This window comes from Rhinatrema bivittatum, chromosome 10, assembly GCF_901001135.1.
Source record: "Rhinatrema bivittatum chromosome 10, aRhiBiv1.1, whole genome shotgun sequence".
NCBI lineage: Eukaryota > Metazoa > Chordata > Amphibia > Gymnophiona > Rhinatrematidae > Rhinatrema > Rhinatrema bivittatum.
In genome coordinates, this window is record NC_042624.1 from 128,199,062 (window position 1) to 128,214,087 (window position 15,026).

Consider the following 15,026-nt stretch of genomic DNA (forward strand, 5'->3'; position numbering starts at 1 on the left):
CTAGCTCAGGATCTTGAAACGAAAAAACCGCTGATGGGCCTTGAGAATGGGGATGTGGAGATAAGCCTCTGTCAAGTTGAGAGAGGCGAGGAACTCTCCCTGATGTACCGCCGCAATCACTGAGCACAGGGTCTCCATGCGGAAACGAAGAACCTTGAGGGACTTGTTGACCTCCTTGAGATCCAAAATTGGCCGAAAAGAAACATAGAAACATAGAAATGACGGCAGAAGAAGACCAAATGGCCCATCCAGTCTGCCCAGCAAGATCCTTCCTTTTTGGGTACCATGAAGTAGATTGAATAATGACCCAAACCCACCTCTCCAGAGGGGACGGGACAAATAGCCCCGCGGTCCAGGAGTCTGTTGAACAATGAGCTGTTTGTGACTCGGACCGCAGGGCAAGAAGAGGAACCTGTCCCTTGGGGGCAGAGCAAACTCCAATGTGTAACCGCTCCTTAAGATGTCTAGTACCCACTGGTCCGATGTGATGTGAACCCACTCCTTGTAGAAGAGAGATATGTGCCCCCCGATCCAGGGAGGCGAGGAGTGGGTGAGTCTGGCATCATTGAGGGGACTTGGAGGGAGGCCCTTGGGCCGTCCCCTTTCAAGGAGTTCTGCGGCTGTGATAGGAACGAGGCCACAACTGCGATCTGGAAGAAGGAGTCCGGGGTGCCGGCTGTCTAGCACTGTGATAACGGTGTTGCGTGCGGGCCCAACTTCTGGAGGGGTTTAAACGATGTGGGGGCCCGCGGACGTTCCTCGGGCAGGTGATGAACCGCATTTTCCCCCAAGGACTTGATGATCTGGTCCAGATCCTCACCGAAAAGAAATTTGCCCTTGAAGGGAAGGGATCCCAGGCTGGACTTGGAAGAGGAGTCTGCCGACCAGTTGCGAAGCCAGAGAAGGCATCTCACAGAGACTATGGAAACCGTGGATCTTGCCAGAATGTGGAGCAGGTCATACAGAGCATCCGCTCCGTAGGCTATGATAGTCTCCAGGCGGTCCGTCTGGCTTGTTTCTTCCGGTGGCAGGTCCTGAGAAGTAAGGAGTTGCTGAACCCAACGGAGTCCTGCTCTCTGCGCTAGCGAACTACAAATGGCAGCACGCACTCCCAAGGCCGAGACCTCAAAGACCCTTTTGAGGTAGACTTCCAGCTTCCTGTCCTGTAGGGCCCGGCAGGGCTGTGCCACCCATAACCGGGATTGTTGTCCTCTTGGTAACCGCCGACACCACTGAGTCCATCTTCGGAACCTTGAGGAGCTCCAGGAAATCCTCAGGGAGAGGACATAGCTTTTCCATTGCCTTGCCGACCTTAAGCGAGGCCTCGGGAGTATCCCATTCCCTGGCCAATAACTGGAGGAAGGTGGGATGTGTGGGAAAAGCCCGGGACAATGGACGCAGGCCCGCTAGGACTGGATCCCCCTTCTTGCTGGAGGCGGAAACAATCGGAGTGGAGGGTCCTGGCGGATCAAGGGGGGCTCAACGTCCAGCTCCTGCAGAATATGAGGGATGAGTGCGTCCAACTCTTCCCTCTGAAAAATCCGGAGCACCCGTGGGTCATCTCCTTCCATCTGTGCTGCCAGATGTGGCGGTGGAGGATCCCACCCTTGAGCCGGGAGAGAGCCCACCCGTCCTGCCGGAGGGAGGGCAAAACGCACCCTGGAGGCCCCATGGGTGGTGCCTGGTGCCCCGCCCCCCCCCCCCCCCCGCTGAGCCCTGGGCCCCCGAGGGAGGATCCACTATCCTGGGGGCCTTGGGTGGCAGTGGTCCCGCCGGGGGAACCATGGAATGGCCCAGCTGTTGTAAATAAGCATTGTGCATAAGCACAATAAAATCTGCAGAAAAAGTTGGGGGGCGGAGGAGAGTCTCCAGACTGTCCCTGGAGGCCCAGCTACGTACAGGGAAGTCAGGATCGGTGGTGGGATATCCAAAAAATCCTCCCTGTCTTCTCCTAATGGCTGCAGCACGCACTCCTCCGATTCCAAGGTGGCCGCCATTCCCGCTCGAAGTGGAGACGGGGCCGGCCCCTGCTCCATGTGGCTCATTGAGTCGCGCAAATAAGGTCAATCCGGCGGCTGAGAGGTGTCCTCCCCACCGAGGAGGCACTGAGTACACACCCCCTCGCAGGATAACCACCACCCCGGTTTGCCACACGCCGAGCAGCGCGACGGCCTCGGCATGCTCAGTGGGGGGGAGGGGAGGGGAGGGGGGGACTGAGCCGCTAAGGAGCCGGTAAGGACGCGCCGCGGGGAGCGGGAAGACACTTCCGCTACACCTCTGCCCCTGTTAGCGGCAGCAGAGGAATGCGACTTCTCTGCTACAGCGGCCCCGGGGAATGCGCGTCTCGGGGCCGCGGGGCGGAACGTGGCGAGGGAAGGGGAGAGGTTGGAACCTCCAGCATCCACCTCCCTACTGTAGGTACCTGAGAGAAAACCCAGAAATAAATAAAGAAAAAAATTGGCAAGAAATTCCAATTAACAAACTTACCCCTCGGAGGAAGGAATGGGGTAGGGGGTAGGGGAGAGGAGACAGGACAGCACTGCCTGCAAGCCAAAAACCTCACAAACCTCCAACTTATTACTTTTTTATTTTTTTAAATAACTTGATCCAACCTCAGAGAGAGTCAAAATGAAAGAGATAATAAAGAGGAGGAACTATCCTCCAGCCAGGGGAAGCCAAGGTTCTGCTGGAGTCAGAAAGATACTGAGGATTAGCAGAGGGTGCACTGGTTATATGCCAGCACCCTCCGAAGCTTTGTCTGACTCCATCTGCTGGACGGGGGACATAACCCACCGTCTGGACTGATCCTGCTACGTACAGGGAATACTGAGGATTAGCAGAGGGTGCACTGGGTTATATGCTCCGAAGCTTTGTCTGACTCCATCTGCTGGATGGGGGACATAACCCACCGTCTGGACTGATCCTGCTACGTACAGGGAATACTGAGGATTAGCAGAGGGTGCACTGGGTTATATGCCAGCACCCTCCGAAGCTTTGTCTGACTCCATCTGCTGGACGGGGGACATAACCCACCGTCTGGACTGATCCTGCTACGTACAGGGAATACTGAGGATTAGCAGAGGGTGCACTGGGTTATATGCCAGCGCCCTCCGAAGCTTTGTCTTACTCCATCTGCTGGACGGGGGACATAACCCACCGTCTGGACTGATCCTGCTACGTACAGGGAATACTGAGGATTAGCAGAGGGTGCACTGGGTTATATGCCAGCGCCCTCCGAAGCTTTGTCTGACTCCATCTGCTGGACGGGGGACATAACCCACCGTCTGGACTGATCCTGCTACGTACAGGGAATACTGAGGATTAGCAGAGGGTGCACTGGGTTATATGCCAGCGCCCTCCGAACAGAGGGTGCACTGGGTTTATATGCCAGCGCCATCCGAAGCTTTGTCTGACTCCATCTGCTGGACGGGGGACATAACCCACCGTCTGGACTGATCCTGCTACGTACAGGGAATACTGAGGATTAGCAGAGGGTGCACTGGGTTCTATGCCAGCGCCCTCCGAAGCTTTGTCTGACTCCATCTGCTGGACGGGGGGACATAACCCACCGTCTGGACTGATCCTGCTACGTACAGGAATATGAGGATTAGCAGAGGGTTGCACTGGGTTCTATGCCAGCGCCCTCCGAAGCTTGTTTTGTCTGACTCCATCTGCTGGACGGGGGACATAACCCACCGTCTGGACTGATCCTGCTACGTACAAGGAATGTTATTTTTTGTTTGTATTATTTTTTTATTGTACAAATATAAAAATGAGCTCTTTCAGAATATATATATTTCTTCCTCTGGCCCTGTTTTACTTTTGGTTCAGAGGCCAGCAAAAACAAAGGTAAACAGAATCTGACTGTTTATTCTCTAGATAAAAAATATTCCTTCTTGATCACCAGGAGGTAAACCAGGCAAATTGTGCTCCAGCACATTAGATTCAATAGATCGAAAAACCCAATAATCTTGAAGAAATTCAAAATAGGTTGTAAAAAATGCAAAACACTTATAGGAGAGGTCACTCCTATCAATGGCTTCTTTTAGGAAGGGGAAGTGTGATTCCCCAGACCACCCATCTCTGGATGCTCTGCCAGTTCCCCCTGTACCCACCTTCTATCTTTAGCCTGTCTGACAGCGCCCGGCACTTGTTGAACTGCAGCAGAGGGTCAGGAAAAGCTTGTGCTAGTTTCTCCATGTTCATCTCCGGATAACGCAGCACATCCAAAGCACTGTAATAGACAAAATATAAGCATCTCATTGCTGCCTTCATGAATGTGAAAGCTGAACAAAGTGAAATCTCTCCTACATTCGCACATGGATAAAGTCAAATGGTCCGCACGTATAAAAAGCAGGGGTTACGTGTGCGGCGCGCATTTTAAAAGGGTCCCAGCCTCGCGCGTAACCCATTACGCGCACAAGAGCCGGGCCAGGGCTGGAGGCGGCCATTTGCCGCTGTGCCAGCGCACGCAACTTGCTACTGCTCCTTTGGAGGAGTAAAAGGTAATTAAAAAAAAATAGGGGTACCTACGATAGGGTAAGGGGATGCCTGATGATACGTTGCCCCTCCCCCTTGCACACACTGGCATGCACGTGTTATAAAATGGCACATCCATGTTCCCAGTGCTGGGCATTTAGCTCTGACTGACACTCGCTGCAGCTGGCATGCACATGTTATAAAATGGCACGTCCATGTTCCCAGTGCTGGGCATGTAGCTCTGACTGACACTCGCTGCAGCTGGCATGCACATGTTATAAAATGGCACGTCCATGTTCCCAGTGCTGGGCATTTAGCTCTGACTGACACTCGCTGCAGCTGGCATGCACATGTTATAAAATGGCACGTCCATGTTCCCAGTGCTGGGCATTTAGCTCTGACTGACACTCGCTGCAGCTGGCATGCACATGTTATAAAATGGCACGTCCATGTTCCCAGTGCTGGGCATGTAGCTCTGACTGACACTCGCTGCAGCTGGCATGCACATGTTATAAAATGGCACGTCCATGTTCCCAGTGCTGGGCATTTAGCTCTGACTGACACTCGCTGCAGCTGGCATGCACATGTTATAAAATGGCACGTCCATGTTCCCAGTGCTGGGCATTTAGCTCTGACTGACACTCGCTGCAGCTGGCATGCACATGTTATAAAATGGCACGTCCATGTTCCCAGTGCTGGGCATGTAGCTCTGACTGACACTCGCTGCAGCTGGCATGCACATGTTATAAAATGGCACGTCCATGTTCCCAGTGCTGGGCATTTAGCTCTGACTGACACTCGCTGCAGCTGGCATGCACGTGTTATAAAATGGCACGTCCATGTTCCCAGTGCTGGGCATTTAGCTCTGACTGACACTCGCTGCAGCTGGCATGCACGTGTTATAAAATGGCACGTCCATGTTCCCAGTGCTGGGCATTTAGCTCTGACTGACACTCGCTGCAGCTGGCATGCACATGTTATAAAATGGCACGTCCATGTTCCCAGTGCTGGGCATTTAGCTCTGACTGACACTCGCTGCAGCTGGCATGCACATGTTATAAAATGGCACGTCCATGTTCCCAGTGCTGGGCATTTAGCTCTGACTGACACTCGCTGCAGCTGGCATGCACATGTTATAAAATGGCACGTCCATGTTCCCAGTGCTGGGCATTTAGCTCTGACTGACACTCGCTGCAGCTGGCATGCACATGTTATAAAATGGCACGTCCATGTTCCCAGTGCTGGGCATTTAGCTCTGACTGACACTCGCTGCAGCTGGCATGCACATGTTATAAAATGGCACGTCCATGTTCCCAGTGCTGGGCATTTAGCTCTGACTGACACTCGCTGCAGCTGGCATGCACATGTTATAAAATGGCACGTCCATGTTCCCAGTGCTGGGCATTTAGCTCTGACTGACACTCGCTGCAGCTGGCATGCACATGTTATAAAATGGCACGTCCATGTTCCCAGTGCTGGGCATTTAGCTCTGACTGACACTCGCTGCAGCTGGCATGCACATGTTATAAAATGGCACGTCCATGTTCCCAGTGCTGGGCATTTAGCTCTGACTGACACTCGCTGCAGCTGGCATGCACATGTTATAAAATGGCACGTCCATGTTCCCAGTGCTGGGCATTTAGCTCTGACTGACACTCGCTGCAGCTGGCATGCACATGTTATAAAATGGCACGTCCATGTTCCCAGTGCTGGGCATTTAGCTCTGACTGACACTCGCTGCAGCTGGCATGCACATGTTATAAAATGGCACGTCCATGTTCCCAGTGCTGGGCATTTAGCTCTGACTGACACTCGCTGCAGCTGGCATGCACATGTTATAAAATGGCACGTCCATGTTCCCAGTGCTGGGCATTTAGCTCTGACTGACACTCGCTGCAGCTGGCATGCACATGTTATAAAATGGCACGTCCATGTTCCCAGTGCTGGGCATTTAGCTCTGACTGACACTCGCTGCAGCTGGCATGCACATGTTATAAAATGGCACGTCCATGTTCCCAGTGCTGGGCATTTAGCTCTGACTGACACTCGCTGCAGCTGGCATGCACGTGTTATAAAATGGCACGTCCATGTTCCCAGTGCTGGGCATTTAGCTCTGACTGACACTCGCTGCAGCTGGCATGCACAGTGTTATAAAATGGCACGTCCATGTTCCCAGTGCTGGGCATTTAGCTCTGACTGACACTCGCTGCAGCTGGCATGCACATGTTATAAAATGGCACGTCCATGTTCCCAGTGCTGGGCATTTAGCTCTGACTGACACTCGCTGCAGCTGGCATGCACATGTTATAAAATGGCACGTCCATGTTCCCAGTGCTGGGCATTTAGCTCTGACTGACACTCGCTGCAGCTGGCATGCACATGTTATAAAATGGCACGTCCATGTTCCCAGTGCTGGGCATTTAGCTCTGACTGACACTCGCTGCAGCTGGCATGCACATGTTATAAAATGGCACGTCCATGTTCCCAGTGCTGGGCATTTAGCTCTGACTGACACTCGCTGCAGCTGGCATGCACATGTTATAAAATGGCACGTCCATGTTCCCAGTGCTGGGCATTTAGCTCTGACTGACACTCGCTGCAGCTGGCATGCACATGTTATAAAATGGCACGTCCATGTTCCCAGTGCTGGGCATTTAGCTCTGACTGACACTCGCTGCAGCTGGCATGCACATGTTATAAAATGGCACGTCCATGTTCCCAGTGCTGGGCATTTAGCTCTGACTGACACTCGCTGCAGCTGGCATGCACATGTTATAAAATGGCACGTCCATGTTCCCAGTGCTGGGCATTTAGCTCTGACTGACACTCGCTGCAGCTGGCATGCACATGTTATAAAATGGCACGTCCATGTTCCCAGTGCTGGGCATTTAGCTCTGACTGACACTCGCTGCAGCTGGCATGCACATGTTATAAAATGGCACGTCCATGTTCCCAGTGCTGGGCATTAGCTCTGACTGACACTCGCTGCAGCTGGCATGCACATGTTATAAAATGGCACGTCCATGTTCCCAGTGCTGGGCATTTAGCTCTGACTGACACTCGCTGCAGCTGGCATGCACATGTTATAAAATGGCACGTCCATGTTCCCAGTGCTGGGCATTTAGCTCTGACTGACACTCGCTGCAGCTGGCATGCACATGTTATAAAATGGCACGTCCATGTTCCCAGTGCTGGGCATTTAGCTCTGACTGACACTCGCTGCAGCTGGCATGCACATGTTATAAAATGGCACGTCCATGTTCCCAGTGCTGGGCATTTAGCTCTGACTGACACTCGCTGCAGCTGGCATGCACATGTTATAAAATGGCACGTCCATGTTCCCAGTGCTGGGCATTTAGCTCTGACTGACACTCGCTGCAGCTGGCATGCACATGTTATAAAATGGCACGTCCATGTTCCCAGTGCTGGGCATTTAGCTCTGACTGACACTCGCTGCAGCTGGCATGCACATGTTATAAAATGGCACGTCCATGTTCCCAGTGCTGGGCATTTAGCTCTGACTGACACTCGCTGCAGCTGGCATGCACATGTTATAAAATGGCACGTCCATGTTCCCAGTGCTGGGCATTTAGCTCTGACTGACACTCGCTGCAGCTGGCATGCACGTGTTATAAAATGGCACGTCCATGTTCCCAGTGCTGGGCATTTAGCTCTGACTGACACTCACTGCAGCTGGCATGCACATGTTATAAAATGGCACGTCCATGTTCCCAGTGCTGGGCATTTAGCTCTGACTGACACTCGCTGCAGCTGGCATGCTGAACACCGGCCATACCACTCAGCCATTTGTAGGGGGTAACATTCAGTTACTGGCCAGATTGCAAAGTTGGCTGCCTACACTTATCCAGTTAACTTTGAAGGGATATTCGGTGGTCCAGCAGCGCTATCTTAAAGATACCGAGAATCATTTATGATTACAGAGATAGCCAGATAAATTAGCTGAATATAAGAGTTAACTCTGCCCTGGAACATAAATTTTAGATGGACAATTAGTTATCTATCTATAATATAGCCAGATAAGTGCCCAAAATATTCAAACTTGTAAGTTATCTGACTAAATGTCTCTGAATATTGACCTCTTTCCCTGATTCCACTTGGCAACCTGAGAGAAGAAAGTTTGGACCCAAGCAGAGCGCACGTTTCGCCTATGAACAGTGAGACCAAATTCTGGAAATACAGGGCACACCGAGCAGAAAGAAAGAGAGGTTGGGATAGGTTAAGCACTTTATACCTGAGGTTGCAACTTCGATTTATACTGATAGGAGCCTTTGGTAACAGCTGAATCCATTTGGAGCTAGAAAACTGCAGAGATTTAAGTGTTGCAATTCCTTCCTTCAAGCTATTCCTCATCTCCAGTGCTCGATTGTAGCGCCTGAGAGAGACACAGCCAGCTTCCTCATAACCTGCAGAGGAGAAAGAGGACAGCCAGATTTCTCCTAATGTGCTGAGATAAAAGAAGCTCATGGGAGAAATGGAGAGCCTTGGGCTGCTATGGCTCATGCAGATAACTTTTCATACAAGCAGCCCCAATATTCAGCACCACCTGCTTAAGTTGAAGCCGCATCCCTGTAACACCCTAGTATTGTCTCTTTAGCCACATAAGGTTTACCTGGCTAATGACCTACCCGGTAAAAACTTATCAGTGAAAAGCACAAAGCACATGCTGTATATCAGTGGTTCTCAACCGGCGTGTGGCCACACTTCCCAGTCCCCCACTGACCCAGCTGCTCCCCGGTCCTCCTCCGCCCGAGCGGAACGCAGCAGAACAGCTGGAGTCAGCGGCACCGGCAGGGTCTCTTCTTCCCACCCCCCCGCGGCCCGGAAGTGGTGAGCATTGGGTGCGTGCGCGGGAAGAAGAGACCCTGCTAGTGTGGTCAGCGTCGGCCCGAAGAAGAGAAGAGAGGCGCAGCCTGAGGAATGTGCAGCGCGGCTCAGAGGAAAATGAAGAAGAACGACAACCCCCCGCGGCTGATGGGACTCCTTTCTCCGCGAGGGCTGAAAGTGAAGGAGGTTAGGGTTGGGAGGAGGCTGCTGCTAGTTCCGGGGAGGGAGGGAGAGCATGAATAAGCAAGCAAGCATGTGTGTTTGAGATCCTGTGTGTGTGAGTGAGAGATTGCATGTATGTGAAGGATTGAGAGCCTGTATATGTGAAAGAAAGTATGTCTGTGATTGAGAGCCTGCCTGTGAGAGAGAGAGCATGAATGTAAGTTTACGATTGGGAACCTGTATGTGTAAGTTTGTGATTGAAAACCTGTTTGTGTGAAAGAGTGTGTGTGTATGATTGAGATCCTTTGTGTGTGAGAGAGATCATGTGCATGTATGATTAAGAGCCTGTGTGTATAAGTAAGAGAGATCATGTGTGCCTGTGTGTGATTGAGAGCTGGTTTAGGTGATGGAGCATGTGAGTATGTGATTGAGAGCCTGTGTGTAAATGAGAGAAAGAGAGGACATGTTTGTAAGCATGTGAATGAGAGTCTGTGTGTGAGAGAAAAAGACAGCATGTATGTATGTGATTGAAAACCTGTGTGTAAATGAGAGAACGAGAGAGAGCATGTTTGTAAGCATGTGAATGAGAGTCTGTGTGTGAGACAAAAAGACAGAATGTATGTGTGTGATTGAAAGCCTGTGTGTGTGTGTAAGCGTGAAAAGATAGACAGCATGTGTGTAAATGTGTAATTAAGAGCCTATATAAGTGAGAGAGAAAAAGCATGTGTATATGTGAGTACTGAGAGCATGTGTGTATAGGTGTGTCATTGAGAGCCAGTGTGAGAGAGAGCGCAGGTATGTGACTGAGAGAGGAGAAAGTTCCAAGCAAACCACCCCTCCTCCTGCTAATTCAGAACAATCTCAGGACACCTGGATATCAAACGTTTCCAGGTATGCAGAGCAAAAACATTTTTGTATCCTTATTTTTCATTACTGGGTCTTTGTGTCTGCTATTTTGAAATATTTTATTGGTATCTAGAAATTTTTTATATGAGTTTTTAATTATTGGATATTCCACTCATCAGCTGTTTAGAAATAATCTGTTCTTTTTATTAATATGGTTTTACTGCTACTGATTGTATATTTCTTGATTTGTTTTATAAGGACTGGTAGTGTTTCTTTTTTTTCCTTTGTTGCACTGCATACAGAGACTCTGGCTTGCTGTGGTTTCCAATTCAGTTTTTGTCTGCATGCTTCTAGTTATGCGTTTTGGTCTCTTTATTCTTTGTTAGGTGAGGATCAGCACATGTGACTCAGGTGAGGTTTTCTGCTGGTGTGTAGTTTCTCTGTAGGGCTCTATAGCAGCCTGACTTGGTCCCTTTTCCTAATAGGAGGTGTATTGGTGTCTTAAGGCCTGGTGTAATATTTCAGTGTTGCCTTTTCTTAGGTAAGGTGGTTACTGTTTAAGTGCTGGAAATTGGTGCTGTTTTGGTGTGGGATGTTTACTATTTATGTAATTTCTGTTCAGACAGAATATGTATCTTTTCCTTGTGTCATTTTAAACAATAAAAATAATTACTGGGCCTTTACTTTTTATTTCCGCCGTGAATTGTAATGAGCAGTGTGTCAGACATGTGAGCGTGGCCTGTCAGGTGTGTCACGATGGGAGAACCACTGCTGTATATACTTGTGGATAAGTCCAGGGTAAAACCTAGGGTGCTTATGAAATGGTTCGATCCTTCCCTCCCTCCCCCATCTTTGTTAGCCCTCTACTAGCAGCAGCACGGTGGTTTATGAAACATTTTTTCAGCTAACAAGATGGATTGTTCAAGGGAGAGCAGATTTGTTTTTCAGCCAGTGTTTCACTTTCCTTTAACTGAGTTTTTTGTTGTTTTTTTTTAAGGTTTATGTGCATTAATTGAAATCAAGCTTAATTAAAGCAACTCAAAGTACTTTGGACAATTAAAATTCATTTCCCCAAAGCATTTGAATTCAGAAGAGAAATTTAGAAAGATTAGAACTGTCAGATCCCCTGTAGCTTATAAATAAAGGGGAGTAGTAGAGTGAAATACCATTTGCTTTGACTGTTAGCATTTCATTAGGCAAATTAGATTATTGTAAGTTAGTTCAAGCATAGGCTCCTATTTCTGGAGGCAATTTTTAAGCAGAGAGTTTACATGTGACAGTGCCCTTAGGGGAATGCACTTTAGCACAGGTGCAAAGTCCGCATGGGGATTTGAGAATGAGATCTCCTTCAGCACTTTCCCTTCTCTAACCCCACCTCTTTCTGCCAGCCTCTAAAATTATGCATGCTATTAAAGTGCGAGCTGAGGGGGGGGCAGTTCCCCCTCGAGAGGATTTGCCTGGCTAACTCCTTTGAAAACTGCCCTCCCTGTTCAATCCTTCCTGACACACCGAAGTCCCTGGTGGTCCAGCGGTAGCCCGGGAGCAATCTGGCACCATTATATCCCTCCCCTAGTTATTTATTTTATTTATTTAGATTTTAATATTCTGCTTTTCACACTTTTTTCAGCACTTCAAAGCAGATTACATTCAGATTCTGTAGGTATTTCCCTATCCCCAGAGGGCTTACAATCTAACGGGCCGATACAGTAAAAATTGCGGAAGAGAGTTTCTGCATAGGTGATTATAACATAAATGAAAACATTTTGACCAGTGAAACCTGTTTTTGAACCTTGAGTTGTGCCACTGCCTTTTGTATTTGCTCACCAAAAAGATTATCTCCAGTGCAAGGCAAATCAGATAGCCTATCCTGGACCTCAGGCCGTAGGTCCGACGACTTTAGCCAGGCCCATCGCCTTGCAGAAATGGCTGTTGCTGAAACCCTGGAAGCGGTGTCAAAAACGTCATAGGCACATCTTATCTCATGCTTGCCCGCTTCTAAACCCTTTGGAGCTAGGGCGCGCAATTGGTCTTGAGACTGTTGAGGTAGGGACTCAGCAAAGTCCTGTATTTGTTTAAAGAGGACCCTGTTGTACTGGGTCATATAAAGTTGATAAGAGGTGATGTGGGATATAAGCATTGCCCCTTGAAAGATACGGCGACCTATAGCATCCAGGAATTTTTGTTCCTTTCCTGGAGGATAGGAAGAATGAGGCTTGGATCTTCGGGCTTTCTTTTGGGCTGACTCAACACTCACTGAATGGTGGTCCAATTGGGACTTCTGGAAACCAGGAGTTGACTGGGCTAGGTATGTAGTGTCAGCTTTCTGATTAACTGGTGCCACAGAACCAGGATATTCCCAATTTCTTTTCAGAAGATCCAGGAGGACATCACGGATGGGAACAGATGTTAGTTCTTTAGTAGCATCTAAAAATTAAAGAAGCTCCATCATCTGATGTCTATCATCTTGTTCTGTCTGAAGTTGAAATGGAACCACTTCAGCCACTTCCTTCACAAAATTAATGAAAGACAAGTCCTCTGGCAGAGAACGCTTCCTGCTTTCAGCAGGAGAGGGTGGCGATGGCAAGTCATTGGTATCCTGGGATGAATCGTCAGTCCAGGTATCGTAGGGATCATCACCAGCACCCCCAGTCTCCTTGGAGGGACGAAAAATTGGTATACCTGAAGGTCCCGGGCGAGGCACCGAAGGCATGGATGGTGTCACCAGTGGCACCAAGGGCATCGGTGGACGGGTCAGTGGCACCGATGGAAACAAAGATGCAATCGGTGAAACCGATGATCTAGGCATCGGAAGGACTCCCGATGGCGGAAGGAACGGTGTTTCTCCTTCTGTCGATGAAAGAGGAATCGGAGAGAACATAAGAACATGCCATACTGGGTCAGACCAAGGGTCCATCAAGCCCAGCATCCTGTCTCCAACAGTGGCCAATCCAGGCCATAAGAACCTGGCAAGTACCCAAAAACTAAGTCTATTCCATGTAACCATTGCTAATGGCAGTGGCTATTCTCTAAGTGAACTTAATAGCAGGTAATGGACTTCTCCTCCAAGAACTTATCCAATCCTTTTTTAAACACAGCTATACTAACTGCACTAACCACATCCTCTGGCAACAAATTCCAGAGTATGTGGAGTCGACTGATCCATCGGAGGAAAAGCAGCGATCAGCGCTTCCATTCTCATAACGGTTCTAGCGCTGCTGGAATGGGATCGGTTAACAGTTCAGGCATCAGTACCGGTATCGGTGTCTATGGAACCTTGAAGCCTAGCATTGCTCTGCCGATGGTCTCCTGAATCATCTGATCCAGTTCCTCCCGGAAACCTGGAGCATGGAGCCCCGATGCCAGAGGAGGAGGAGGCGGCGGAGGCATAGCCGGAAGGACCACCGTTGGAGGTGGAATCGCGGCTCCTATCACCGGTCCCGGTGAAGGTTGCCTCGGTGACCCTGAACCAGATAGGGACGGTACCTTTTCTGGACGGGCTATCTTCGATGGCGGTTCAGACAATGACAAAGTCGAGGCCTTGCCTGCGTCGATGGTCTGAGACCTGCGATGTCGATGCTTTTCTCGACGGTCACCTCTGTCCTTTTCGAGAGGGGAACAGAGGGTGTCGATGGCCGTGGAGTCATCGATGCTGGTCGGACACCGGCTGCTGCCCGATGATGGTGCAACATAGACGGTGTCGGTTCAGACAACGTCATTGCTATGGACGGCGTCGGGGTTTTTGACCAAAAGAGAAGTTCCATTTTCTCCATTCTAGCCTTGCGACCTTTAGGTGTCATGAGGGCAAATTTGGTGCAAGTAAGGACATCATGCTCGCTACCCAGATGAGGGTCAGTAATGGACATTGTGCGGGTGCAGTCCGGGCATCGATGGAACTCCGACGCCATGGCCTGTGAAAACATTTAGCCACGGTGCGGTCGACGGCCAGTAGACATGAGGGCCAAACTCGTCAGGAATCAACCGGAATCAGGTAAAAAACTTACCGGACCACCGCGGGCGTTAAAATGAAAGAGGGGGACCCCTGTGAGGTAGAAAGTTGAATAGTAATTCTGTGAGGAAATTTCCTGTCAGGAATCTCTGTGGAGCTCCTTAAGCCGCGTGGCTACTGCTACGTGGAAAAAAGAAAACTGAAGGGGGACCCCTACTGGTTGCAGGGTTAGTGCCATCCTGGGCATGCCCCGAAGGTGCCAGTCAAAGTTCTAGAAACTTTGACAAAAGTGTTCCGTGATTGGGCTCCATCCTGTGATGTCACCCATATGTGAGGACTACCATCCTGCTTGACCTGTGAGAAACTGTGTGGGTACTTGCCAGGTTCTTATGGCCTGGATTGGCCACTGTTGGAAACAGGATGCTGGGTTTGATGGACCCTTGGTCTGACCCAGTATGGCATTTTCTTATGTTCTTATGAATGATTGCATGAGAGAGAGCATGTTACAGTGAGAGCCTGTGTGTGTGTGAGAGAGTGAGAAAGTATGTGAGAATGAGAACCTGACTGTGAGTTTGAGGGAAGAAGATAGATGGAGAGAAAATAAATAGAAAAAAAGATAATATAAAAGGAATTGGCAAAAAAATAAGAAAGGGAAGGTGGAACAAAAAAACCTGTGACCAACCGATTAGAAAACTAAGATCAGACAGCAAAGGTAAAAAAAAATACTTTTTACTGATTGGCACATGTA

At 49.6% G+C, this 15,026-nt stretch overlaps 1 protein-coding gene across 1 annotated transcript in view; it reads right to left on the bottom strand.

The window, feature by feature from the left end:
- The window catches only part of LOC115100207 (protein MTO1 homolog, mitochondrial-like), an 82,625-nt gene that overhangs the window by 13,648 nt on the left and 53,951 nt on the right, over nucleotides 1–15,026 (bottom strand). The window contains exons 10-11 of the mRNA XM_029618526.1: nucleotides 8,732–8,903; nucleotides 4,116–4,234 (exon numbers count right to left, since the gene is read on the bottom strand). Coding sequence (XP_029474386.1) covers nucleotides 4,116–4,234; nucleotides 8,732–8,903 — 291 coding nt within the window. The remainder of the gene's footprint in view (nucleotides 1–4,115; nucleotides 4,235–8,731; nucleotides 8,904–15,026) is intronic.